Source organism: Papio anubis, unplaced genomic scaffold (genome assembly GCF_008728515.1).
Source record: "Papio anubis isolate 15944 unplaced genomic scaffold, Panubis1.0 scaffold227, whole genome shotgun sequence".
NCBI classification, from domain to species: Eukaryota; Metazoa; Chordata; class Mammalia; order Primates; family Cercopithecidae; genus Papio; species Papio anubis.
In genome coordinates, this window is record NW_022162317.1 from 116,773 (window position 1) to 144,436 (window position 27,664).

At 51.2% G+C, this 27,664-nt stretch overlaps 1 protein-coding gene across 3 annotated transcripts; it reads right to left on the minus strand.

Annotated features, from left to right (window-relative positions):
- Positions 1-320: 320 nt before the first annotated feature.
- LOC116272853 (nuclear mitotic apparatus protein 1-like) lies at positions 321-27,553 on the minus strand. Of its 3 annotated transcripts, XM_031661699.1 has the most exons (24): positions 26,910-27,552; positions 22,032-22,111; positions 20,824-20,906; positions 20,098-20,178; positions 18,641-18,728; positions 16,952-17,075; positions 16,285-16,442; positions 15,868-15,985; positions 15,651-15,768; positions 15,155-15,295; positions 13,702-13,824; positions 10,189-13,554; positions 9,696-9,737; positions 8,096-8,164; positions 6,749-6,868; positions 6,448-6,666; positions 6,169-6,326; positions 4,628-4,874; positions 3,491-3,719; positions 2,692-2,828; positions 2,110-2,286; positions 1,691-1,807; positions 1,344-1,565; positions 321-993 (listed from the first exon to the last, which is right to left on the minus strand). In XM_031661699.1, exons 4-24 carry the CDS (start codon positions 20,176-20,178, stop codon positions 982-984), a joined length of 6,066 nt encoding a protein of 2,021 aa, XP_031517559.1. In that variant the 5' UTR covers positions 20,824-20,906; positions 22,032-22,111; positions 26,910-27,552; the 3' UTR covers positions 321-981. The 3 variants fall into 3 exon arrangements, with proteins under 3 accessions (XP_031517559.1, XP_031517560.1, XP_031517561.1); XM_031661700.1 differs by lacking the exon at positions 22,032-22,111 and having other exon boundaries at positions 26,910-27,553; XM_031661701.1 differs by lacking the exon at positions 9,696-9,737 and having other exon boundaries at positions 26,910-27,553.
- Between the last annotated feature and the right edge of the window lie 111 nt (positions 27,554-27,664).

The following is a 27,664-nucleotide window of genomic DNA, read 5'->3' on the forward strand; positions in this document are numbered from 1 at the left end:
AGATCCGGCCACTGCACTCCAGAGATCCGGCCACTGCACTCCAGCCTGGGTGACAGAGCGAGACTCCGTCTCAAAAACAAAACAAAAAAAAAACCTGCTTCAGGGGAACACAGGCTCTTGAAAAAGAAGAGAGAACAGCCCATAATGCTCCCCAGGAGCAGAGGCCAGTAATGGAGACTGGGAAGAGCCTGGAAAGATGCGCCTCCAGGAAAAGGGATGAGAGAAAGGAGGTGGTCTGAAAGACTCAGTGGGGACAAGGTAGGCTCCAAAGAGCCTAGATTTCCCCTCCTTTTCCCACATAGATCAAAGCAATTCAGTACTCACGGGAGAAAAATAGACTTTATTTACAAGTAATAACATTTAGAAAAGATCCATCCCCGGCCCTTAAAAACCTTCCCATCACTCCAAATCCCACCCCAGTGCAAGTCTGGGGAAGGTAGGGTGTGAGCTGCCGCTGAAGGCTGTCCCCCAACCCCACTCCTGAGACACAGGCCCATCGTCCTGGGAAAGAGCATCCTCTGGCAGGTGCTCCCACCAGGTCAGACCCAGTCCTGGACTTCAAGAGTGAGGGCCCCTGCTAGGCCCAGCCTCCAGGAGAGCAGGAACCAGGGCCTACTCCTCTTATGGTCCCTTCTAGATCCAGAGGCTAAGAGGAAGACTGGCCAGGCCCAAGGACCCAGCCATCAAAACCAGCCTCAAATCTGGTTGTGATGGAGAAGTGACTTTGCTTTAAGAAAAAAGGAGGCAAGGTAGGGAGAGCGCCCACACTGTCCATGCTCCAGGCCTCCTGGGCCAGCTCTGAGAAGTTGCCAGTGAAGGTCCAGGGACCAGGTCAGGGTGCGGGCAGGCATCACTGTCTCTAGGGGTTTGGCTACTGTTGGCCTGGGAGCTGAGAGAAGGCACTGAGAGGGACAGTAGAAGGAGGACCAGGTGAGGTCAGCATCAGCGACACAGGTGGGGCCACTCACTGGTACTGGCCCTTTAGTGCTTTGCCTGAAAGAGACAGTCACAAGGCCAGATGAGAACTTGGAATGCCAGCCTGCACCCACAGGTTCGGAAGACCTCTTCCTGCTCTCACGCCCCCATCTGGATCCCCTCCCTTGTGAGCCCCGGGGTTATCAGGTGCTGGCTGTGCCTGAGCAGCTCTGGGTGCTCTCCATAAGAATGGGGCCATCTGTCTTCTCTCCTTGGTAACGAGTAGCTACCACGACAGCGACACCTCTTACCCTGCACCCTCCTGCAGCCTGGCGTGGGCCTGTCTTGGATGCTACTCCGTGGGGCGGTCTAGGGGGTGCCCATGCTCTCATCAGGTTCCCCTCCCCCATCCTGCCAGTGGCCTCTACCTTGCCCTTGGCTCGAGGGGTGGCAGTGGTGGCAGCAATGGCAGCAGCAGTGGCGGCGCTGGCTGTAGTGGTGGCGATGCGTGGAGAACGGCGGGTTCCACTGCGAGTGTTGGGGGAAGCCTTGGACAGGGCCTTCTTTGAGGCTCCCCGCCGCAGCAGGCTGTTCCCTAGCTTCTTGGGTGTGTTGAGGATGCTGAAGGCCATCGACTGGCGCCGGTCAGCCTGCAAGGAAGGGCTGTCAGACCGGGAGACCCAATGCTGCCCTCCCAGGCCAGCCTGCTGTGTGACACTCTGCCAGCAAGGTCCTGCCAGGGCGTCGCTTCATCCCCCTTCAGCCCCAGCCTCACCTGTTTAGTTGAAGCTGGAGCCGCTTTCTTCTGGGCCTCAGTAGCGCTCTGTTTGCGCCCTTCATGTCGGTCTCGGGGAGTCATGGGGCGTGGGAAACAGCTGGTGGCCTTCTTAGACTATGGGGAACAGGACAGTTAGGCAGACAGTAGCAAGAGTCGTCACATCTGAAGCCAAGTGTCTTGTCCTCTTAGAGCTGAGTGGACCTTGTAAGTCAACTTGTGCAACCTGCTCCCCTACCCAACTCTGGGCCAGAGGCTTCCCTTCCCAACAGTCCCCATCCATGGGTTAGACCCTTGGAGACAGGGAAGGAGAAGGGGAAGTGAGGGAAGGAGAAGGGGAGAGAGGGAAGGCTCCCTTTAGTCCTTGGTGAGCTGGGCCTGACCTGGGCACAATGCTGGAGCAACACCCAGAAGCCTACCTCAGGAGTTCCAGGGCCCTGGTGGGGCTCTAAGGAGACCCGTTTGCGCTGCTGCCGGGTGGTGATGCCAGTGCCCTCGGCTATCTGGATTGGCTGCATGCTGGCTCGGCGCAGGGTCTCCTGGGGATCTCCAGTTTTCATCTCCTCATCTGTGATGGTGCCCAGGCTCAGGGAAGGCTGCATGGGTGGAAGAGGCAGTCAGTGGACCGTAGCTGTGTGGAGATGGAGCAGGACCTGGGGCTGTCCCAGAACTCTGCACTTGCCCGCCATTTAGGGTAGGCGGACCCTTCCTACCTCTCACGAGGCCTCCCTTCCTGTTCTGCTTTCTACCTATACCCCGGGCAAATGGCCACAAGCAGTGCAGTCCCGACCAGATTCCTCTCCGAGCTCCTGCTCATCCCCAGGGACTTCACTCCTAAGCACCTTCCCTGCTGTCTGTTCTGCCTGGAAGCATGAGAAGGTCACCCTCTCCGTCCTTGGCCAGTCAGCGATCCAGGGCTCTAGTGCTCAGGCTAGATCAGCAGGTGGGATTCTAAGGGAGGACAGGGATGGGAGGCCCTGCACAGTGACCCCAGGGCTCACCCTGGACTCCAGGGGATAGCAGGTCTTCAGGTGTGGGGGGCACACTCGATTGCGCTGCTGCAGCTCTGCAATGCGGTTCCAGTCATCCAGCTGCTCAGGCTCATCCTGGCAAGTGCCCATGTAGAAGCTGTTCCTTCCTGTGGATGGCAGGGAGGTGGGAACAAATGAGCCCGGAGTCAGCAGGTTGCCTGCTGGCCCTGGCATCTTGCCAGCCTTTGCTGCCACCTACCCCATAAACTTGAAGCCCAGCACACCAATCTGATTCAGTGCCGCAGATGCAGGAGTATGGCACACAGACTATTTCTATCCTAGGGGCTTGCTCACCGCCTTCTCCTTGGAGAGGGCAGAAGAGGTCACACGCAGAGGCTGCTACTACATCTTATTCACCAGCCAAGGCTTGGTGCCCAACACCCAGAGGAACAAATTAAGGACCAGGAATTGATTCCCAGGGGCTCTCTGGTGCCCAAAGGACAAGAGCTTCCAAGAAGAGTCTGGCCAGTCTGGCCTTTCCAGCAGCCCATCACCACCTAAGGGCATGGAGGACTCCCCACAGCTAAGTGTCACAATTGTGCTGGGAATCCCAGGCCCTTAACTCTGGCTAAGAGTGCCCCTAACACAGCCAGCCCCTAGATGGGCAGGTAAGGAAGGCCCTGAGGCTGCAGGAAGGAGGGGCAGGTGGAGGTGGACGGTAGCAAGGAGGCCAGCCTTGGATTTTTAAAAAGCTTTCCTCTTTTCCCTGTGCCACGATCCACCTTCCATTCTAATTTTGGGGTATAGTAAGTCCCTGTAGTCCCCTCACCTGGAGGGGCCCCACTGGACACCCCGGCCTGGGAGCGACGAGCAGAACTGCGAGTGGTGGGGCGGTAGCCAGGCAAGCTGAGCAGGGCTGAGTTGCCATAATCGGGAGAACTCAGGCGAGCTAGAGACTGAGTAGAGGAGGTGGCTCGCAGGCTAGCCTGGGAAGCCGGAGCAGACCGCGTGCTATAGAAGGATGAGTTGGCGCTGTCTGGCTCTTCCACATCTAGCTTCTGGAAGAGAGAGTGAATCTGTTGCAATGGGGTGGGCCCTGGCACTATACAGAAGGCCCCCATTCCCTCCCAAAGCCCTCAGATCCCACGGCACATCCATGCATTCCCAACAGCTTTGCAAAGGCCCTTAACGTGTGTCTGCAAGAAATGGGCCTTGTTGACAGAAGCCCTCACAAGGTGGTGCTGATGTTGTCAAGACTCTTTTCTATGCATTTTTTTCATGGAGTCTATTCATAATGCTTTGAGGGAGGGAATGCAGAGTGTTTATCGGCCCATTTTAGAGGTGAAGTGCAAAGAAATGAAGTGACTAGCCCCAAATCACACTGCTAGGAAGTATCAGAGCTGTCTCCTGACTAGTCAGGCTTATCCCACAGCCTCTGCTGTCCCTCAGTCCAAGCTTCCAGGGCCCTTACCATTTTCTACAACTTCCCCAACTTCTTGGTAGCAGGGGAAACCCTGCACACACAGGTCCTCCCTGCTGTACCGGGGCCCCTCTCCCCTCCTCCCAAACCTCTCCTTCAAGATGTGGAAACAAAGGCAAGGGCCCACAGCCTGGCAGGCAGTCCACTGGGCAGCAACAATGCCTCTCAGCTGCATGGGGCATGCTGGGAGGCACTGGATGGGCTGCAGCTTCACCATGTTCTCTCCCTTCACCCTGCACAGGCTCAGTGCTACACATGGAGAGAACACTAGCCTTAGTCAGGAGGCAGGGATCTAATCCCAGCCCTGCCCTTTTCTTCAGAAGTGCCCCTAACCAAGTCACTGCCCTTTTTAAGACCTCAGCTTTCCCACTGTAACATGGACTGGCTGCTCATCCCTGCCTGCTCCTGACTGAGTGTCCAATGCAAAGACGCCCTTGAGAGGAAGTGGGAATTGCTGCCCTGCAGCCCCTGTCCCGACAGCCTGACCTTGGTCATGGTGATGTTGATGATCTGTGTGGTGCGCCGACGAGCAGAGCGGGTCTTACGACCTGAGTCCAGGAAGACATCTCCCAGGGAGTCCAGGCTGCTCTCCAGGGGGGCCTGACTCCGAGCAGGGATGGGAGTGAAGTAGAGACTCTCCAGGGATTCTACCTTGGGGGGCAGGCGCTGGGAGATAGGTGAGGCTGGTTCTCCAGGGACGCTGGTGCCGTCTGGCTGGGTACGAGGCAGCTTGCTATGGAAAGGAAACCTGCTGAGGTACAGTCCTTTGGGCTAGAAGGCATTTTGTCCAGCCCTTTTCCAAAGTGACCATTTCCCATACTATAAGCAGATGAGGTCAAGCAGCCCATCTCTCGGAATTTTCAGAGGTACCAAGGAAAGCCCTTGACCTGGGCCTTCCCTTCAGTCCACTCCCCTGGCTTCTCCTAATACCTCCTCATAGTGGCAATGCCCAGACCCAGATGTCCCATCCTCACCAGATGCCCATGGCTGCTCCACAGCAAACACGTCCCAATCTAAGCCCACTTCTCTGTTCTTCCTCCTTCATCTCCCATTTCAGTGAATACGAGCACCTGCCACTCAGGCCCCCAAACCATGAACATGGGCATAATTCTATGTTGTCCTGCTTGGGAAGCCCAATCACCAAGCTTCCTGAACAGCTCTCCTAACCATACCCTCTCCATGCTTATGTCCTTTTCCTGGTTTGTCTCATCTCCTCTCACCTAGACTCATCATGGCACTGACAGAGGCAGATGAGTGGTGACAAGCAAGGACTCAGGCCAGGCTGCACAGGGTCAAACCCCAGCTCTACCACTGGGGGACCTTGGGCAAGTGACTGCCCCTCTATGCCCCAGATTCATCTGTTAAAGGAGACAGAATAAACCTGCCTCAGAGGGTTGTTGGGGGATAAATCAGGTATAATTGTTAGGAGTGCTTTATGTCTAGCACAAAATAAGTACAATGTAAGTGTTTAATAAAAACAGTATGTATTTCCAGTCTTAACTTCTATACTGGCTATTAGAATCATCTTTTTAAGATGGAAATTAACCATGTACTCTTCAGTTTCAAATTCTTCCAAGGTTCCTTTTTTTTTTTTTTTTCCCTTAAACCTTTCAATTATAGCCACCAAGGTTTCCTCAATGCCTTTAGGATCAAGTCTTAATAGCCGGTCTCCAACGGGGAGTCCAGATGGCCCTCTAGGATCTTGGGCCTTCCTGGCCTTCCATCTCAGCCTAGTCAGGCTCTTTCACAGCCTCTGTTCACACTGCTCTTCTCTGTCAACCTGGCACACACACCTATGGATGCTTTCAAGACTCAGCAGGAGCGATAGCTTCCATGAAGCCTTTCTTGACCGCTTGCTTTTTATTCCAACTGTGCCCTAAACAGACATCTGGTATAATACCTGTTTTTCTTTATTCTTCTCTAAGAATAAATTTGGATCACATCTTATTTATCTCACCAGGATACAGCCTGATAAACAGCGGGTACTCCATAAACAACAGACACAGGGAGGGAGAGTGCCTCCTGACCTAGTGATACTGAGTGGGGTCCCCTCCTCGCAGCTCAGATCCAGGCTGTCAATACTCAAGTCCAGCTGGGGCTTAGCCTGGGGCTCACGGCTCTTTAAAGCATCAGTTGCCACCTGGAATTTGCCCAGGTCTCGAAGCTGCTGGTCTGCGTGGGCAACCTGAGAAGGAGAGGGCCAGGGGGAGAGTGAAGAAAAACCTAAGGCATCAGTGGCCTAGGAGGAGAGGGCACAGGGGTCCAGTGGGATAGGGGTGAGGTGAGTCTGCCAGCCAAATTCTTACCTGTGCCTCCAGGCTGCGCACCTGGGCAGTAAGGTGGCGGCATGTCTGTTCAGCCTCCTTGGTCTTCAGCCCAGCCTGCTGTAGCTCATGGCCCAGCCGTTCGGCTTCAGCTCGCAGCTCTTTGTTTTCCTTCTGCAGGTGCTCCAGGCTCTGCAGCTGCTCCTGCAGCTCTTGGTTCTGCTGCTTCTTGGCATCATAATGAGTTTTGGCTTTCTCCATCTGTGGGCAGAGAGGATGGGTGGGTGGGGCAGAGGCTGGAGGGCAGGAGGAAGGTAGCATGGGCTGGGGCTGGGCTCCTTACCTGCAGCTTATAGTGCTCAGCTGCCTGCTCCTTCTGGCTCAACTGGGCTTGCAGTTCATTCAGCCGGGCCTGGAGGCGCTGGGCCTCCTGCTGGCTCTCACCTCCCTGAGCCTGGACAGCCTGAGAAGAAAGTCCACTCAGGAAAGCTGCTCTGGCCCCTCTACCCAAGTCCACTCATCTGCATCAGCCTCTGGGGCTCCAGAGGTGCTTCAGACTCCTGAACTTAGGAAGAGGAAGAAAACCACACCACCCCAGATACACTCCACCCGACTACAGCCTACTGAACACCCAGGTGCGGAGCCTGGAGTGAGGCACTTGGCATGTGAGCTCTCTGAGGACAGGGGAACTTGTTTCTCCTCAAAGCCACTCTGAGAAGTCACTTCATCCCCTTTTCAGAGGAGGAAACTGAGTTCAAAGATTTAAGCAAATTGACCATAGCAACAATGACTAAATGGCAGAGTAAGACTTGGTCCACTAAACTCCAAAAGCCCGTGGGGGCTTATTTATGATGCCCACACTGCCTCCTGTCCAGACTATAACTCCTTAAGAACAGGGCCTAATTCTCTGTCCATCTGCAAGGCCAGCAAGTACTCTGCGGTAGATACTGTATAGAAGCATCCCACCTTTGCCTCTCCTAACACAGGACAGGCCCCACAAGGAGCAGAATAAACATTTGTTTATTGCAATCAAGACATGCTGTGGCACCATGGTATGAAATGAAGCTCTGAGCTCCCACCAACTCCTAGGACCCACCAGGGCTTTAGTGAGTCCCAATACCACTGATGCCCAATTCCTTTGCCCCTGACTAAAGGCTGTGAAGCCTAGAACTGCAGAAAGCAAGTATTAAACCAAAGAAGGTGACACAGTTGGAATCATTAAGAATGTTATTAAACTGCATTGTAATATTCAACACTGGTGACACTCGTTCTTTCCCTGCCCAGACTATCTGGACTTACATGGTTCAACAGAACTTTATGCAACGGTGGAAAGTTCTGTATCTGTGCTGTCCAATGCAGCAGCCACTAACCACATGTAGCTACTGAGCAGGGACACAATGTAGCTAGTGTGATTGAAGAACTGGATTTACTTTAATAAATTTCAATAACCACACATGACTAGTAGCTGCTGTAGTGGACAGTGACAGTTGAGAGATGGGAACCACCCTGGTTGTCTCTTGAGAGCTCCCAGAAGACACATGCAGGGGCTTCTAAGCCACAGGCTTCCTAGGAGGGCTGCCTGGAACACAGGGTGCCCCTCCTCTGCCCACACACCCCCACGGCCCGAGAGCTTAGAGAACAGCTTTCCTCCCCTGTCCAGAGGCCAGACCCGTTCCCCCAGCTGCCCCACCTTCAGCTTCTGCTGCTGCACTTTGCTGGCTTGGTCAGAGTCAGCCAGTTTCTTCCTCAGTTCTTCCACCTGGGGAGGGAAGAGGAGGACAGAAGACTCAGGAGGACTTCCCCTGGATGTTCATCCCAGATGTCCACCCATCATGGGGTGGCCCAGACCAGGATCGCCAGCGTTCCTAGAATAAACTCAGGCCCTTTCTCTGGCCTCCAATTAGGGAACAGCCTGCTGCCCAGGCTGCTTGGCAGGGCCTGAGTGAGGCAATCTAACACATAGATGTTGCCAGGGCCACCTGTCCATACTTGCCTCTACCCTGAGCCTGCAGAGAAAGAGGCCTGCCCAACCCCTGTCACCTCCAGAATCGGAATTGACTCTGGAGAGCTGACACCTCACCACCACCCTGCTGCTGCCACCACTCTGCAGCCGCAACCTTCCCAGGACCTAGTCTGTAATTCTAGCCGACATACTCAATGAATTGCCATGCCTCCCTCCCAGAAACTGCCAAAGCCCAAGCCCACAGATGCTCAGACCTCTTCCCAACATCCACAGGCTGTTAGGGCTGGTGCTAGCAGCATGGCTGCTGTGGTTAGCATTGGGGGAACAGATTGCTGGAAGACAAGAGCAGGTGTAGCACATGTACTCCAAAGCCCACCCAACTCCCACAAAGAGGAGCACAGGGAGTAGGGGAAAAGAAAGAACATAACAGCCCCATGCACCCCTGGCTGCTTCAAGTATTCTGGGAGTTCAAGCATGACCAGGCAGCACAGGGGAGAGGCAACGGCTCCATTGCTAACTGTTTGCTATTCACTTTGATTCTCCCCCATTATCACAGGCTCCTTAGAGGAAGAGGAGGGCCCAATTTTTCGGCAGTCCTGGGGTGGCTGGGTAGGAGAGTGACGGGGAAAGGGTGCTCTAACACTAGCTCTATAGCCTCGATGTCTCAGGCAACACAGAGATTCCCGTGAGAAAGAGGCAGCCAGACCATGTGACCCCCCACTCCCCTGCCCCCATCTGGTATAGACCCCTCCTGCTACTTCACCCTCAGCCTTCCTGCTACAGACATCTCTATGCTGTGCTCGGGGTTAGAGCCCCAGAAAGTGATGGGCAAGTGTCCTGAGCCCACAATTCTCCCTAACCTGTAGGGGCTGCCTCGCATATCACCTTCAAGGCTTCCATAAAGCTGTACTCTGGTAAAAAGGGACACAATGTTAAACGAGGCCCACAGGTAATTCTGCTGTTCCTCTTGGTTGGGTATCCTTAACTAGACACAGTACTTGGGAAGTTTTAGAATCCCAAAGATTGTGTCTGTCGTTGGTTCAGGTGTGGGAAAGATGAAGCCAGTGCTACCCCTTGTCCCTGACAGGCAGATGAGAGAAGGTGCAGAAGGGTGGAGAGGCCGACCTGGGACGGGTGGGATGAAGCCCGAGAGAGCCCAGCACACCGCACTCCTGGGAAGCCTGGGCCTGGATTCCATGGCTTGACCCTGCCCCCTTCACAAACAGTTCACAACAGGAGCTGGCGGAGGCAAGCTGCAGCCGGGCTCATGCACCGAAACTGGTCACCGTTTAAGCAGCCAGCATTTAGCGAGGACCCCAGGCATTACCTGTTTAGTTTGCTCTCTCTGAAATACCTCTAGCTGCTCCACCTGTACATGGGGGAGGAGCAATGGAGACAGAGTGAGATGAGGCCAAAGAGGCACCAGCCCTGCTGCCAGGCTGACCTCACTGAGGCTCTGATACTTTCCCCTAAGGCACTAGATTGACACTAAGTTTAAAAATGCCAGTTAGACTGATTCTAGTCCCCAGTGGCTCCTGAGGCATCCAGTGCAGGTGCACCTCTGAATGGGCTGGTGGTCATCACAGCTTGACTCTCCAGTGACAGAGCCTTCAGGAGAGGGGAGGCCACTGACATTTTCTTTAGGATGACAGGGGCAACAGACTTGAACTCCATCAGCCACCTCTCCTTTTCTGCCACCCAGTGAATGAGGAAAGGCAAGACACTCCAGTGTAGGAGCCAGAGGCCCTGGAACACAGGATCGATGTCCCCATGCTCTCAGCTCCTGATCTTTGGGAGGGTGGTTGGGCTGAGTACCTTACCTGGGCAGTGAGTTTCTGCTTCTCTTCCTGGAACCGCTGCCTCTCCTCCAGGACCTTGACCTTGGCACCCTCATACTTGGCAGTCATCACCTCCAGCTCCCGGGCAGTGCTCTGTGCTTCCCGCTGCACCTCAGCCAGACGAGTCTCAGCATCAGCACGTACAGCTGCCAACTCTTGGACATACTTCTCCCGGGCCTGGTCCAACTCCACTTCCAGAAACTGCCGGCCAAGGTTAGCCCGCTCACCCAGCCCCCGGTTCTCCTCTGCCAGCAGGCCATGCGCCTTCTTCAGCATGCTCAGCTGCTCTGCATAGCTGGCCTTCTCTGCCCGCAGCTGCTGAGCTGTTCGCTCCTGCTCTGCCACCTTCTGCCGCAGAGGAATCAGCTCCCCAAGCTCCCGCTGGGCCCTCAGCAGCTCTGCCCGCAGCCCCCCAGCTGCCTGCTTGCTCTGCTCCAGCTCCTCACGGTGGCGTTTCTCGGCAGCGGCCTGCTCAGCCTGCAGCTGCTGGCAGAGGTGCTTAGCTGGCAGCAGCTCACTCACCAGGGCCTGTGTGCTGGTGTGCTCGAGCTGCAGGGTGGAGAGGGCCTGCTCTTTCTGGAAGAACTTCTCCTGCCACGCCTTCAATTCTTGGCCCAGCTCCTCCGCACGCTCAGCCTGTGAGGTCAGCTCCTGCCGCAGGTTCTCTGAAGCCACCCGCTGTTTCTCGGCCTCCTCCCGGAGGCTCTGCACCTCCTCCCGCAAAGCAGAGCTGCGCTCTGCAGCTCTGGCACTGTTGCTGGCTGTCTCTGCCTGGAGCAGGCGCAGCCTGTCTTCCAGCTTCTGGCTCTTCTCTGACTCAGCCATCACCAGCCGCTTCAACTCCTTGCTCTCCCCCTCCTTCTCCAGGACCTGGCGATTTAGGATGGACACCTCCTCCTCCAAGCTGCTGATGAGGCTGTTTTTCCTCTCAGCCTCTTGCCGGCCCCGGGCCACCTGGGCCTTCCACTCATCTTCAGCCTTGCTGTGGTCTTGTACCTTGGTGCGGAGGGCAGCCAACTCCCTTTGGGCCGAGGCTAAGGCACTCTGACTGTGCCCTAGCTCCCGGGCCTTCTCCTCTAACTGGCCCTGCAGAGTCTCCAGAGCACTGTCCCGCTCAGCCCGGGAGGCCCGTTCAGCCTCGAGGCTGCGTTCCAGACTGTCGGCCTGCTCCTGCTGCTGCTGGCATTGCTGCTCCAGCTTGCTCACCTCTGCCCGCAGCGCCTCCAGCTTGGGGCCTGTTGGCTCTGTCCTGCCAGCAGCCTCAGATTGGGCTCCTGAGCCAGATGCGTGCTCCTTTTCTTTCTTAGCCAGCTGTTCCTTCAGTTGCTTCATGGTTTGCCTAAGTTCCTCCAGCTCTTTTATCTGGGCTGCCTCCAGGCCACGAAGCTTGACCAACTCCTGGTCCTTGCCTTCCTTTTCTGTCAAGGCATGAGCCAGTGCCTCTTGCAGGGTAGCAAACTCCACACGCTGCTCATTGAGGGCATTCTGCAGCCGCATCTCAAGCTCTGCTTTGGCCGCCTTCTCCAGGGCAAGATCAGCTTGGGCCCGGCCCCGCTCCTGGGTCAGTCGTGCCACCTCTCTTTCCTGCTGCCCACGCTCCTCCTGCTGCTGCCCCTGGCTCTCCATCAGTGCGGCCCGCAGCCGCTCCAGCTCATTGCCCATCTGCTCTGCCTCCCGTTCCATAGCCTGCAGCGCTGCCTGTGTGCTGCAGAACTGGCGTCCCTGTTGCTCTTCCAGCCACTCGGGCTCTCTGTCCCCTGCCCTCGCAGGCTCCTTGACTAACTCCCGGGAGGCTGTTTCCTGCTGCTCACCTGCCTTGCGCACCAAAGTCTCCAAGCGGGCCACCTCTTTGCTAGTGGCAGCCATCTTTTCCTGCAGAGCGGAGAGGTCGTCTGCAAGCTTCTGGGCCCTGACTTCCTTCTCTTGGACCTGCTGGAGTGCTCTGGCCAGGTTGGCGTGGAGCTCAACTAGCTCATTCTGCTGCCGGCTTATCTGGAGCTCGCTGTGGGATTCTATGCCTGCCACCTTCTCCTTTGCCTCCTGCAGCTCCTGGCGGGCCTTCTCACATTCTTCCTTCAAAGTCATCAGCTGTTCCTGGAACATGGCTCCATACTGCGCCTCCTCTTGCTGGCTCTCCTCATACCGTTCACGCCAGGCAGCTACTTCTTTGACAAGCTGCTCACACTCACTCTCAGCTGTGCGCTGAGCAGCTATGGCCTCTGCCAGCTCCTGCCGCAGGACTTCAGTCTCGGCCTGATGGGCCTCTCCAAGCTGCTGTAATCGAGCCTCCAGCCCCTTGCGCCCAGCCTTCTCTTCTTCCAGCTCCTTTTGTTCCTGCTTATGCTGCTCCACCAAGCTTCGGGTCTCTGCCTTCAGCTCAGAGATACAACGCTGCTGCTCTTCCAGGGCATCTGCAGCCCTGCGCTTCTCCTCTTCAAGGCTGCCCTTGGTGACCTTCAAGGACTCTTTGAGGGCCTGGAGCTGCTCCTGGAGCTGGTCCTTCTCCTGGGCCACCCTTTCTTTCTCAGTTGCTTTTTGCTGCTCAGACTGCAGCTGGAACTCTAGCTCTGCTACCTGGGCCTGGGCCTCATGTTGTTCCCGGCAGGCTGTCTCAACACGGGCGCGGAGTTCCTCCACCTTCTGGCTCAGCTCTGCCTTCTCCCGCTGGGCCTGTGTCACTGAGGTCTGAGCACTGTCCCGGGTTTCATTAGCCACCTGAAGTTGCTGCTGCAGAATCTCCAGCTTCGCAGCCTTCTCCTTTTCCAGTGCCTCCAGCCGCTGGAGAGCCGCATCCCGCTCTCTTAAGGAGGCCTCTCGCTCCTCTGCAGCAGTGGCCAGTTGCTGGGCGTGGTCCCGCCTAGTTACCTCCTGCTTCTCTGCTACCTCCTTCAACTGCTGCTCCTTCTGCTTCAGGCTACTGCTCAGCTGCTCCACCTGGTGGCGGAGGCCCTGGGAGGCCTGTTCTTGCTGTTGGAGGGTCTGTGCTAGCTGGGCCTGCTCCTCTTTGGCCTGCTGCTTCAGGTCAGCCAGTTCTTGATCCTGTTGCTGGATGGTGGCATTGAGTGTGGTGAGCTCAGAGGTCAGAGAGGCCACCTGGGCAGTCAACCGGGCCCCATGAGCCTGGGAGGCCTGCTCCAGCTCTTCCTTGGCCTGGCTGAGGTTGGAGATGGAGCTCTGCAGGTTGGCGATCAGGCTAGATAGCTGCTGCTTTTCTTCTTCAAAGTGGTCCCGCTCAGCAAGCAGCTTGGCTTCCTGCTGGCCTTGCTCAGTCTCCAGCGTCTCCACCCTGGCTTGGAGCTGTGTGTTGTTTGCAGCAAGAGTGGCTGCCTCTTGTTTCAGGGTTTCCAGCTGGTGGTATAAAGAGATAAACTGGGATCAGCATGACTCCTCAGTCACCAAGCCTCCTCTGGAAATGGCAGAACACCAGGAACCCAAAGGTACTGAATGTGAGTCCACACCAACTCCCAGCACACAGGTTGTCCTGTGCATTCCTACCTGCAAGACATCACCTAGCACCTCGCCCTTCTCCTGGGGTGGGTTCTCCCGCAGCAGGGCCAAGTGTTCTTCCAACTGTGAAAGTTTTCCCTGAAGGATTTCGTTCTTCTCTTCAAGGCATTTCTGGGAGTAAATGAGACCCATGTGAACAGAGAGGTGGAACAGGCACCAGATTACCACACAAGCCCTCATAAACATCAACAAACATGGGGCCTATCATCTTGTTACCAAGATATTCCTTTGCCATGACCTAGAAAAAAGCAGAAATCATGGAACTGGGAGCATGAGGGACCTGACTCTCTAGACCTAGTTCTAAGGCAGAATAAAAGCATAATGTGACCTTCTTACTACTTCCCCAAGGCTGCTGAGTTTACTTCAAATTTCCTTACTGTATACCCTTCCTCAGATAAGTCTTGAGTCCTAGATTATCCAAATCACCACCAGCTGCCCACCATCCTCTGGGAAGCACTGGCAGCAGCTGCAACATCCCCCAGTCCCAAACCCACTTCTTCACCACTGTTCACTAAGTACCTGTAAGAGGCTGTGCTGGGTGCATCCCTATTTTTTTTTTTTTTTTTGAGACGTAGTCTTGCTCTGTCGCCTACACTGGAGTGCAGTGGTGAGATCTTGGCTTACTGCAACCTTCGCCTCCCAGGTTCAAGAGCTTCTTCTGTCTCAGCTTCCCGAGTAGCTGGGACTACAGGCATGCATCACTACACCCAGCTAATTTTTCTTTTTGTATTTTTAGTAGAGACAGGGTTTCACCATGCTGGCCAGGCTGGTCTCGAACTCCTGACATCAGGTGATCCACCCGCCTTGGCCTCCCAAAGTAGCGGGATTACAGGCGTGAGCCACCGTGCCCGGCCTGGGTGCATTCCTGAATTTCTAATTCACTTACAAATGTGAGAGGCAGCTATTACTATTTCTCTTACAGAGCAAGAACCTGAAGCAGATGCTAAGTGCCAAGATCAAGGGCTACATGGTTATTACTAAGTGGCCAAGTTGGGTTCTTACCAATAGCAACCATAACAACTGGTTCACCGAGAGCTTACTTTACACTACGTGATGTGTGAAGTGCTTTACATACATTTTCTCATAATAGGTGGTAAGGCTGCTACTCGTTATTACTCCCATTTTAGGGAAAGAATGCTTAGAAAAACAGACTGATTAACTTGTCCAGGATCCACATCTTATAAACACCAGAGATAGGATTGAAAGGTATACTATAAAGTGAGGGCACTGACTGGGGAAAAAAATAAAAATAAATTAAAAAAAAAAGAAAGGTGTACTAGACTGAAGCCCACAATCTTTCAACCTTTCAATTACAGCACACTATCAAACCTTAAAGAGAAAGCAGCTTAATACCCAAAGGCCCAGAAGAGCACAGTGGTAAACTGGATTCAGCTTTGCATATGTGGTCAAGACTGTGGCTGTGACCCCAGCAGAGGGTTACCTTATCCTGCAGGGCTGTGCTGAGCTCCTTCTCCAGCTGGGCCTGCTTCTCCAGCCACTCCTGAGTGGCCCTGCTGTGCTCCTCTGTCAGCTCATTGAGGGCATCCTGTAGCTGCTGCAGGTGACTGGCAAACTCCCGCAGCTGAGATGGGCAAGTGAGAATCCCCATCACCCAGGGTCAACGCTGACCCTACCACTGCTGTCTGCTCCCTGAACCCCAGGGGCTGGATGCCTCCAATTATCCTGCCAACCCTCCACAAACCAATCACAGCCATCACACCTCTAATTCAGGACCACAAATCAAACTTTAGGGTCACAACCCAGTACCCGGGAAGCAGCCAATTATGGGACAAGGAAAGGGGCAAAATATGCAGGTCTCTGGAGAGACTGTAGCGTAAGACAGGTGCTGGGACATTCTTCTCAACCCTCTCTTGGGGAGCCTTCCAGACTGCCTCAGCCCTGAGGGGCCTCCATGCACACACCACCTTAACACCCACCTTAAAGGAAAGGTCTCCATTCTCCTCCAAAAGCTGGCTGATCTTGCGATCCATCTGGCTCTTCTCTGTCTTCAGGTCCTGGCACTGCTTCAGGGTTTCATGCAGCCGCATGGTAAGGCTGCGAGGGAGGGAAGCAGCGAGAAGAGAGTATGGATGGGCCCCTGGCTGGGTGCACGAAGGGGCGGGAGCCTGGGAAGGAATGCAGGGAGAGTTGTACCTCTCATTCTTGTCACGTAGCTCCTCAAGCTCCCTGGGCTCCAGTGGGCTGGCTGCCTGCTTCTCATTCAGCAGGGCTAGGCGGTCAATGCGCTGCTGCATCATGGCTATCTGTGCATCTGCCCAGAGTGGAGGGAGGAGGAGAGGAGAATCAGCACAGAACTATGTGCAGGAGGGGAAGGGAGGAGGTGGCATAGGGAGGAGGAGGCATACAGAGGAGGAGGAATATGGTATCCAATCTAAGGGAAAGAGAAGATGGGGACAAAGACAGAACCCAACTTCCAGGAGGTCAGCCTGACCACAGGCCCAGGGCTGAGCTCTAAGCTCCAGGCTCCAGCAGAGGGGACAACATGCGAGGCCAAGGGGACATCCTTCTGGCAAGTCTATTCACACATCTGCCAGCGTGCCAGCCACCTACCCTTCTCGGTGAGGAGCTTGCGGTTCTCAGCCAGCTCCAGCTCCAGCTCATCCCTATTACTTCTCTCATCGGCAAGCTGCTTCTTCAGCCGTCTCATCTGGAACTGTGGGGTCTGCAGGATATCGCCCATGGGAGAAGCTGGAGAACCTGAGAGAAAGCTGAGGAGGGAAAAGGCCCAGTTGCATTGGTAAGAGCCTAAGATCTGAAGCAATCAGCAACAGGCAGCAGGAAGGGAGTCGGGTCTGTGGAAGTGTCCACTAGCAGCTGGGAGGCCTGTGCACCTGGGTTCTATTTGCAGTGCTACCTCAAGCCTCATGGCATGATCTTGAGAAAATTTTTCTTCTCACTGCCTTAATTTGTCAGAAAAAAAAAAGTGATATATTATCCTTGGCTCTGCAGACATGTGCTAAGAGAAGGGACTTCATTGTAGTCTTTGAGGAAGAAGGGTATTCCATAAACAGGGAACAGCTTTTGAGGGAGACCTTCTGCGCATGACAAATCCCAACCAATTCCCCCCATTAATACTGGGGAGGTGAGGAGATCCCAGATCTACAGGATTCTCCAAGCACTCCTAGAGGCTGGTCAACAGCTTAACTCTAGAAGGTAGGAATGTGAGGAATAGATGGATGCTGAGGCCCTATCCCAGGAGGAAAGGCCCAGAACATACTTGTTCCCACTGGAAGAGGAGGCAACCTTCTGTAGCTCTAGGAAGCGAATCTCCCTCTTGGCCTGGTGGCTAGGTGGGGAGAGCTCTTCAGGGAATGTGCTAGAACAGGTAGAAGGGACAGGAGCTGGGGGTAAGAAATAGACAAAATAAATCATCAAAGATTAGTAAGAAGGTGAAAAGATTTGCATCTTTATGCAATCTGAGAACTTGGCCTTAGTGGGAGTGAATCTGTGGATACTTATATGTAAACTACCAAGGAAGGCACTGGGCAGAACCTGGTGTCTGGGTTATCCACAGTTCCGTGTCTCTAACCAAAATAAAGTGCAGGGCTTCCATTTCTACAGAGCATCACTACTCAGAGCACAGTGGAGTGAGGGTGTTCTCTGGCTCAGAAACTGCACCAAGTGCTCAGCTTTTTCCTCAAGTCCATACTGCAGAGACGGCTTGGGGAGCCCTGAGCAGGATCTCCTCGCAGCCCCCAACAACCTTTCCTATCAGAGCCACTGACTGCCATTTGGAATTCTTCCCCCCAAAGTCTTGTACCTCCAAAATGCCCTCCTCCTCAAAACCCTTCTCTTTCCTTGGTTTCTGTGACCACTTTTGTAGGACTTTCCTACCTCTAATTACCCATTCTTAGTCTCCTCATCTGCTCCTCCCTCCTCTACCCACCCTCTAAGCTCCCAGAGATCTGATGGGGCCTCCTGGCTCTGCCCATAGTGCCCACGGATTCAGTGGCCATCCAATGCTGACTTGCAAACCTATCTTCTGGTCCAGAGCCAGCTCCTGAATTCTGGACTCACATTTCCAACATCTCCACCTGAAGGTCTCATGAGGAACCTGAATACAAGGAACATCAAACTCAATGGCTAGAACTCGCCTAGACCTCCTTCTTACATTCCTATCATCCACCAGCTGACCTCTTCATCAGAAGACCAGCAGAACGATCACTCTTTCTACTGTAGCACCAGCCGAGACCACTGATATATTCCATACTTAGATTCCTTATCATATTTCCTGGTTTATGTATCTGCCTTTCCACCTAGAACATGTGCTACATGATGGGAAAAACATTTTTTAAAAGACTGTGGGCTGGGCGCAGTGGCTCATGCCTATAATCCTAACACTTTGGGAGGCTGAGGCAGGTAGATCACCTGATGTCAGGAGTTTGAGACCAGCCTAATCAACATGGTTTAACGCCATCTCTACAAAGAATACAAAAATTAGCCAGGTGTGGTGGCATGCACCTGTAATTCCAGCTACTTAGGAGGCTGAAGCAGGAGAACTGCTTGAACTTGGGAAGCAGAGGTTGCAGTGAGCTGAGATCACACCACTGCACTCCAGCCTGGGTGACAGAGAGAGACTCCATCTCAAAAAAAAAAAAAAAAAAGACTGCACATTATCAGCTTCTAAGCCTAATGATTGTTTAAAAAATAAAAAACAAAAGTAGGTATGATCACTTGTAAATATCCTACATCACTGCTGCCAGGCAGCAAGGAGGAGCTCCATAGGAACTGAGATGATACATGACCCAGAAATCGACCTACTCCATTACACACACTTTTCCTGACCACCAACTCTGTCTTGTGTTGCGGACAGAAACAAACCCCCACCGCACTTCTTGACAACTCAGGATCCTAGTATTCCCCATTTCAGAGATGAGGGGATTCTCAGGAGTATGTACCTACTCACCTTTCCGTAGGAAGTTCTCTAGGTCCTCATTAAGGTTTAGCCCATCCTCATGGTCCAGCACAAATTTAAGAATGACAGCCAACTCAGCCTGGGCCACAGAGAGAAAAAGAACATCACTGAGGTGTTAGGCCTCTGAAAGGATGGCTGCCAGGAGCTCCACCCTGGCAGTGCCAGTCCCTGGCTCCCTCGTGCCCTAGAAGCCTGCTGGATTCCATTCTCCCTCTCAGAGCTGAGGTCCTATGACCCAGCCAACAACATTCAACTAGAGATATGTTCACCCCACTTGCTCCCTTCCCTCCCACCTCCCCTCAAGATGTACCCAACTCAGAGTTCCTGACTGACTTCACTCCTGACCACAAGCGAAGTGACTGTTAAGGAAAGTAACACAATCAGAAAGTTGCTTTTATTGTTATTGTTGTTAAGGAACAAGGTCTTGCTATGTCACCCAGGCTGGAACACAGCAGCACAATCATAGCTCACTATAACCTCCAACTCCCGGAGTCAACTCCTCCTCCTCAGCTTCCCAAGTAGCTAGAACTACAGACACACACTGCCACACACAATTCTTTTTTTTTTTTTTTTTTTTTGAGACGGAGTCTTGTTCTGTCGTCCAGGCTGGAGTGCAGTGGCCGGATCTCAGCTCACTGCAAGCTCCGCCTCCCGGGTTTACGCCATTCTCCTGCCTCAGCCTCCTGAGTAGCTGGGACTACAGGTGCCCGCCACCTCGCCCGGCTAGTTTTACGTATTTTTAGTAGAGATGGGGTTTCACCGTGTTAGCCACCAGGATGGTCTCGATCTCCTGACCTCGTGATCCGCCCACCTCGGCCTCCCAAAGTGCTGGGATTACAGGCTTGAGCCACCATGCCTGGCCAGTTCATTTTTTTAAAAATATCTTTTTTGTTGAGACAGGGTCTCGCTATGTTACCCAGGCTGATCTTGAACTCCTGGCCTCAAGCAATCCTCCTGTCTCAGCCTCCCAAAGTGCTGGGATTATAGGTGTGAGCCACCACACCCGGCCAGGAAGCTTTTATATATAACTATGTTGGCCTCTTCCAGATGACCCTACCAGAGGAAAGGATGAGATAAATGAAGTGCAAATTCTGTGGAAACACACACACACACACACACACACACACACGCAGAAACACATATAGGAACAGAGAATAATTTCTATGTATTATCCTAAAACATATATTACAGTTAAATATATGCACATAAAAAAGGACTTGAAAGTACATCCTTTAAAATGTTAGCAACCTCTGGGAATGAGTTTATCGGCAACTGTTATTTCCTTCTGCATGCTTTTCAACATTTCCCAGATTTTCTATGATGAATGGCAGTAACTGTTATAACTGTATTTTTAAAAAGACCAGTATCTGCTGTTCAAAGAAAAACAAGTCAGGTGAGGTGAAGCAGGGGCTAGGCCCACTAGGTGGCATGGAGGCACAAGGGCTTACCTGAATTTTATATTCAAACTGTTCCCAGTCCCTGGGACTTTTGGAGCTCATGGTAGAGTGGTATAAGAGCAGCATGGTCATCTAGAAGCCAAACAGGAGGCAGTCACTGAGTGGGGCTGTCTCTTGTCTCAGTGGCCCCATTCTGGGCAGTTCTGGGGACTCTGAGCTATTCTGGCGATTCTTCTGAAAGTCCTAGAATTCAGCAACCCCAGGCCACCATCCTTAATAGCTCCAGGAAACATTTTGGGTTTTTTTTTTCAATTGAGGACACAGTGTACACTATACAAAAAGCTGAGCACCAAGATTCCTGCATGGCTCAATTCCTGGACTCATGGAACCCTGGGTGTGAAGCTTTAGGTACCCTCTATAGGTCAGCACCCAGAAAGAACAGAGGGAATGATGCAGACTGAGCTATAATAAAAATATGGTGATAGTCGAGTGAGACCTGATTTCTGCCAGGTCTCCACCAAGGCCGGCAGTAATGGTCTAGTAAACTATTGTTTATTTCATAATCTCTGTCATAAGATCATGGGCTCCTAGAATCCTTGGGCTAAATCAGCCTCTGACTCAGACAGGTGGCTGCCTGGTTCTACCTCCAATGTACTAGAGCCCCAGAAATAAAGCACCCATCATCTCCCCTTGGGTTAAGAGAAGGCCCTGCAGGGTCCCTCGGATACCATTACTCCAACCCTGCTCCGCCTCCCCAGTCGGGTATTCCATAAGTACCTTGGCCAGTTCCAGCTCTGATCCCTCTAGCACCTTCTGTGCAGACACCAGGCATTCTGGAGAAGAGGGATGTTTTTGATTTTCTGCAATGACAACAATGTAGAAAACAGGGTGAACTTCCTGGGAACCATACCTGAAATCCCAGAACACTTAAATCTGGGGAGCAGAATGGCTATCTCTGGTGGAGCTATGAGATGTAGGGCTCCTTACTCCTATGCCCTCTTTCCCCTGCCTTACAATTTTCCATCTGAAGTCAGTTCTATCCTGGGTCAATCCAAGGGCTACAAGGATAATGGAAGAAGAAAGCAGCCTGGGAATTCACAGCAACTCTGGGTCATGACATTGCACTCTCCCACCCACTCACCAACTCTCTCTCAGCACCACAGAGGAAGAGCCCAGAGATGCCAGGTCACTTAGAATCCTGTTCCAACTGAGATCACAGAGGAAACCTGCAGCTGGGTCAGAGGAGGACACCTGGGGATACCTGACTCTCATGCTGCCCAAGGGTCTGGGCTCAATTATTAACACCTTGCTTTATCTAAATATAGCCTCTCTTTTCCTATAATTCTCTAGGAGTGGAGATGGCAGCTAGCTCCCCATGTCAAAGACGAGGACTGTGTGGTCTAAGGCTGGACAAGGGGAGGGGAGCTGACAAGCACTGTACTAGAAGCTTTGCATATGTTCTTATTTAATCCACCCATCCACTTGAAGAGCAGTTATCATCTCCATATTATACATAGGGAACCTACGTCCAGAAAGGTCACACAAGCAGTGAGGGAGGTCAAGATCAACCTTAATCTGCCTCTGCCCCTACACCTATCGCCTAAGCAACGAATTCAAAGTTATCTGGGAAAAATAGTTTTTCTTGCAAGGGAAAGACTCTCGCTTCTATCTCCTTGAAGTTGGGGGGAACAGAAACTTAAGGTGCTCAAAGAGTTCAAGGTGATAGGTCCCAAAAAGTAACCTTCTGGCTACACCTAGATCTCTGAGAAGGGCTCTGGGACTGAAGGGACACTCTTCTTACACCAACTGATGGAGGCATCACAAGACCCAGGGGATCTGAACCAGCTGTTTTCATCTTTGTGTTAAAGAGTGGGGAGTCTTGAAATTTTTCTCCTCTAGACACTCATGAACTAGTTCCTCTGGACTCTCCAATCCCACGAGCTGAGGAAGCAGCTTCTTCATAGCTGGATAAGAAAGGTGCTTACTCTGCAAAAAACTGCAAACAAAGTCCAGTCTCTCTGGCACCGGCTGCTGCAAGATTTGCTGTCCCTCTTCAGTGCCATGGCTAGAAAAAGAGCAAGTATTAGGACCAGAGTATTCAGCAATCTTTGCCTCTTTGCTGCTGCATTTCATACTACCTCCCCATTCCTTCCAGTCTTGATCTCTGCTGGATCTAGAAGAGATCCAGATCAGATTGGGAGACAGGTGACAGATACCAGGACACCATTTATCCAGAAGGAACTGTCTGGTGGGTGGGAAGTGAGGACTTGAGGCATGGGGTTCTTCTGGAAAAGATGGCATTCTATCATCCTCTTTGCAAATATAAAAAAGCTCTGTGGAAAGGGGCCGAGAGGAGATGGAGGCAGCCCAGATGAATGGGAAGCTAGATTACACCATCTGGAATGTCTCAACTCTAAGCTGTCAGGAAGCCTGGAGAACACACCTAGGATAAGAGTGAGAGAAGACCATGGGGAAGGAAAAACACATCCAAGAACTGAAAGAACAGGAGGAAACAAGGCTCCGAAGTGACAGGGTGAAGTTCCCCCACTAGGCTGAAGGCTGAGATGGCAAAAAGCCTCCCAGAGGAGGATCCCATGGACTAGTTTTTTGTTTGTTTTTTTGAGACAGAATCTCACTCTGTCGCCCATGCTGGAATGCAGTGGCACGATCTCGGCTCACTGTAACCTCTGTCTCCTGGGTTTAAGCAATCCTCCTGCCTCAGCCTCCCAAGTAGCTGGGATTACAGGCATGGACCACCACACCTGGCTAATTTTTTTATTTTTTAGTAGAGATGGGGTTTCGCCATGTTGGCCAGGCTGGTCTCAAACTCCTGAGCTCCACCCACCTCAGCCTCTCAAACTGCTGGGATTACAGGCTGGAGCCACCGTGCCCAGCCAGGACTAGTATTCTCGATTAGTGGTTCTTGTCTCTACTTGCTTTACTGGAAGAGCAGGCAGTGTGAAGAGAGCCATGAGGAGAGGGAGACAGCAGGGGGAGCTCTCACACAGCCCAGGAGGCTGAGGCAGAATTGCTTCAACCCGAGACAGAGATTAGTCAGCAGAGATGGTGCCACTGCACTCCAGCCTGGGAGACAGAGGGAGATTCTGTCTCAAAAAAAAAAAAAAAAAAAAAAAGAATACTAATCCCTGGGATCCTCCTCTGGGAGGCTTTTGCCATCTCAGCCTTCAGCCTAGTCGAGGAACTTTGCTGGATCCCCTAGTTAACTGTGGTTCCATTTTCAGAAGCAGCAGGTAAAATACCACTTCAGTTAGAAAGCTGAATTCTCTAGGCTACAGTGGGAGATGCTGATTAGTGGGCCCCTTGTTTCTCAGAATCTAAACCCCTAGTTCTCAGCCAACTTTCTGGAGGGCAGGGCAGGTCCAGAAACTTCCAATGCCAGAGACATCATGAAAGCACAAGCGTCATCCAAGCCAAGACTATGAGTGTACCTCCCCCCATACCCCATGTGATTACAAAGGCTTCTTCCAAGTGAATCCCCCACTAGAGGCACTCTGTCTGGATAGTTGGTCTGAGATCAGAGACTCCTACAAAGTCTTAAGGAGATGCTAATCTCTTACAGACTCCCAAATGAGCCATTTCCCCTACCCACCCACAATCTGGAATGTTGTGACTCCTTGGCTCAGTGTGGAGCAATATTTACCTCAGAGTATTCCATTAACTAAAAATAAAAAGAGGTTCTCAGGTGAAATGTTTGAGAAATGCTGGGTTAAACTAAACTGAACATTTTTATAGAAGATACAACATGCATTATTTCCTAAACCTATTTGATCACAAAACCCTTCCCCCTACCCCTCACAAAGCCTGGTGTAAGTAAAGCTGCATGGAGCATGCTTTGGACAACAGTAGTCCTAGAGAAATCCAGCCCATCCTTTAAGACAGTGCTGAAGTCTCATCTCTGTCAGGAAGCCATCCACAACTCCTGCCAGTCATGCCTCCGCTGTCCTCCAGGTCTTCCTGCAGCACTCATGAATGCAACTGCACCATTTACAACTGCCCACTCCAACTGCACTAGCTGAAAGCGAGGAATAAAGTAGGTGCTCAATACATATGGGCTGACTGACAACTGAGGGATGCTTTTTACTGAGAAGAGCAGAAATAAATGTCAGCAAGATAAACATCAGAACTGTAAGTTTTCTGGCAAAATGCCTCCACTATACTTTGTTGTTCAAGCCTCACAGCTATCAAAGAGATGGGACAGCCTTTTTTGCTTTAGGCTATTCACGCACAGAAGAACAGAAAGGGAAACTTGTCAGAGGGGTTGATCCCAGTTAATTTTCCCATAGAGAAGGCCAAGTGGCCAAGCAATTAAACCCTCCTCAAGTCCCACAGCTTCTTTTTTTTTTTTAAAGAATTATTTTTCTCAGGGCGCCCCTTGTCCAGTGTGCAGACAGGAGTCATCCAACTCTCACAGCTTCTATCTACCCTCCAACCTTGCCATCCTCTGCTGCCTTCTGCTGAGAACTAGGCTGCTGATTTAGGTTGGCACTAGTAGCAGTACCAGAAATGTAAGAGCCAGAACATATTAACCAAGAACCTCCATTTCCCAAAAGGAAGCTGGTCTGCAATGTGCTGGATCTGAGATGGAGATGAGCGTTAACCTGGGATTTTAATATCGCCTACCTCCAACTCCCCCTTCTACTGCAGCCTAGGTTCAGGCAACACCCTAGAAGACAACTTGAAAATGAGCATCTTGATTTTTTGATGCTTCCTATGAAAATTTCCTACCAGGTTATAAACCTACAGTGGCTAACCCAAGGACAACACACATCCTTACTCTTGGGCACATCTACTGCTCTTGTCACCAGGCCAAGGAAATTTCTCTCTTCAAAAGCAAAAGTTCCTTGATCTATTCTGAGGTCATAAAAGCATGCTGCCCCATATTTTGTGTTACAATACAAGGCATATTATACCTGGCTGCTTCACTTTTAGTGAGGTTAAAATTAAACACAGAGTTAGGTATTGCCAGCCTAATGGTTTTACCAGCCATTAATGGTAGGTGCCTGGATCTATCACTTCCTTAGGGTTTGCAAAATAATTATTTTCAATAGAAGTTCCAAAATGCTGACTTACAGGTGGTACACAACCCCAACTATGAAGTGTCTTTGCGAAAAAAAAAAAAAAAAGTGAATCAAGCTTAGATCTAATTTTCAGTACATAGGCAGCAAGGGGAACAGTGGAACAAGTTAAGCCGCACCATAATAATGCAATTAACAGAATCCAGGATTTAAGAATTTCTATAAGATTAAAAAAAAAATGAGGTCGTGTTGAGTGGGGAGAAAAAAAAGCAGGACACAAAACTGGTGAGAGGAAATGACCCCCTGATGAAAGATCTTAAACACCAGGCTGAAAATTTTAGATTTCTACCTATTAAAAATGAATACTCACTGAGGTTTGATGAAGAGTCACTGAAGTGTCACAAAGAAAACAAGATTTGAGAAAGATTATTGAGAACTCATGTATAGGAATGAACTACAATAAGGGCAGATTAGAGAAGAACTAGGCTAGAAGAACTAGAATGAGGCAGAGGGAGGGACATTGGTTGTGAGCAGAGAGGACGATGACCAATTAGAGATCAGCGCCAAGGAGAGAGAGAAGTCAAGATGATGTTGAAATGTCCTGCCTGGGTAACTGGAAGAGAAAATGGTAGTGTCTGGACCCAAATAAGAACAGTGACTTCTTTTAGAGGTACTAAGGCAGGTCCTGGTTAGAGTATATGGAATTTTAAAAAATCCTATAAGACAACCCACGACCAACACACATTTCAAATAAAAAACCACTTTAGCAGACCCATCTGTCCTGGGCTAGTCAGCCCCACTAGACCTTGCTGATGGAGAATACCAACTCATCTCTTTACTCAACAAACATTAACTAAAACCTAATCAATGTAGTGTAGGGAAGACCCCAAGATGAATCAGACACAGTTCTGGCCTTTGTTTAGCTTAACTCTACCTTCTTTCCCTATCAATGAGCTGTTACCTATGAATGGGTAAAGTGCTTGCTTCACAGAGATGTGAGTCCCTAATACCAGTTCCTAACTGCCACGTATGGCACATAAACACCTTCAACACTTCAGTTTATCCTTGGCCTGGGGTAAACAATCTAATGTGCTTTCTTAAAAAAAAAAAAAAAAAAGACAACGACTGATCTATGCTCGGTCCCAAAAAGGTAGGATACTGGAAGGAAGCCCCACTCTATTCATTTCCCAGATAACTGTGATGTTCAAAGGAAATGTGCTAAAGACACAGACCAAAAGGCCAAACTACAATCCTTGCTGCATGGTAACAACAAGCTTTTTAAATGCTCTTGGACCTCAGAAAACAAGTTAATTGAGGCAGTAAAAACCCCAGAAGTGTATTTATTTTATAATGGCTTAGAAGTGCTAACAAGTTACAGATGAGATTTCTAGGTGTTTCTTCTTTCCTTCAGATGTGAGAGCTTTCCCTTTCTTCCCTTAGAAGGTTGCAAAGAGGGCTTGTGGCATAGGGTAGGGATGAGTCAAGAAAAGAGGGTTGTAGAAGGCTTCTGGTGGGACAAGAGAATGGGGAGCCCAAGAGTGAGCACTTGTAAGAATGTGAGAGCATGGAGCCTTGGAGGCTCTCCTGTGCAAGAGTGCAGAAGCCTCAGGATGGGACAAGCGTGAAACCTCTCCCATGGAGTGGCACAGCGACTGGAAGATGAAGTCAATGTATTCTTGCCTTTAGGCCCCACCCTGGCTTATGATGTCCCAATCCTGCCCCTGATTTCTGGTCATAGCCATCACCAAGTAAAGAGAACAAATACAGCCCCCACCCCAGCAATCAGCTTTGCCTTAGAGGCTAGAGAGATGTATAGTGTGTACTCACAGTCTGTCAATGATCTTGATGAAGATGCTGCAGTCCTGGAGCTGCAGCACAGCCTCCACAGGGTCAGCCACATGTAGACTGTTCACCTGTGAATCAAGGGGAACAGCCTAGTGAGACGTTACAAATGCCAGAAGCAATGTGGTTTGCTCCTTTTCCCAGAGGCTCAATGTGAGTGCTTACAGTTCTAGGCTATAGGAATAAAAGAACTGATGATTCTCAGGTTTTTAATTTCAGGAAGGAGTGCTGCTGCACTCACTCATCCAGTTACAGCCACCTGAAATGCAACCATCAGAGAGTCCTTCCTTTGGCTTCAACTAAATAAAAGCTTAAACTCTCCTAAGATGTTCCAGCACTGGGAGTATACTTTTAGGCATAAAATGCTTTTGGAAGGATACACCAATAAATTGGTACTAACATTGCTTCTAAAGAGAGGAATTTGACAGCAGGGAGTCTGAGGTGGGAAAAGAAAGGCTCTTAACATTATAACTCTCTGTAGCTCTTGAATGTACTATAGCCCTTTGTATTTCTTGAATGTTTACATTATAAGTTTCTATATCTCTTGGATTTTTATATTATAGCCCTTTGTAGCTCTTGAGTTTTCAAATATCTATTCAAAACATAAATATTACATATATGCTATACACTCCCACAAAGATATAAAATCTTATTAACGCATTTTTATTCTTTCCACACATAAAACTCTGGCTGAGGGGAGAAGGGAAAAACAATAGGGGAACAAGATGATTTTTTTAGCC

Coding starts and splice junctions, on each gene's coding strand:
- LOC116272853 (XM_031661700.1), bottom strand. CDS start 20,178: ATGACCATGCTGCTCTTATACCACTCTACCATGAGCTCCAAAAGTCCC. Junction 15,986..16,284: donor CAAGCTCCTCACCGAGAAGG/GTAGGTGGCTGG, acceptor CACTCTGGGCAG/ATGCACAGATAGCCATGATG. Junction 13,825..15,154: donor GCACAGCCCTGCAGGATAAG/GTAACCCTCTGC, acceptor ATTTACTCCCAG/AAATGCCTTGAAGAGAAGAA.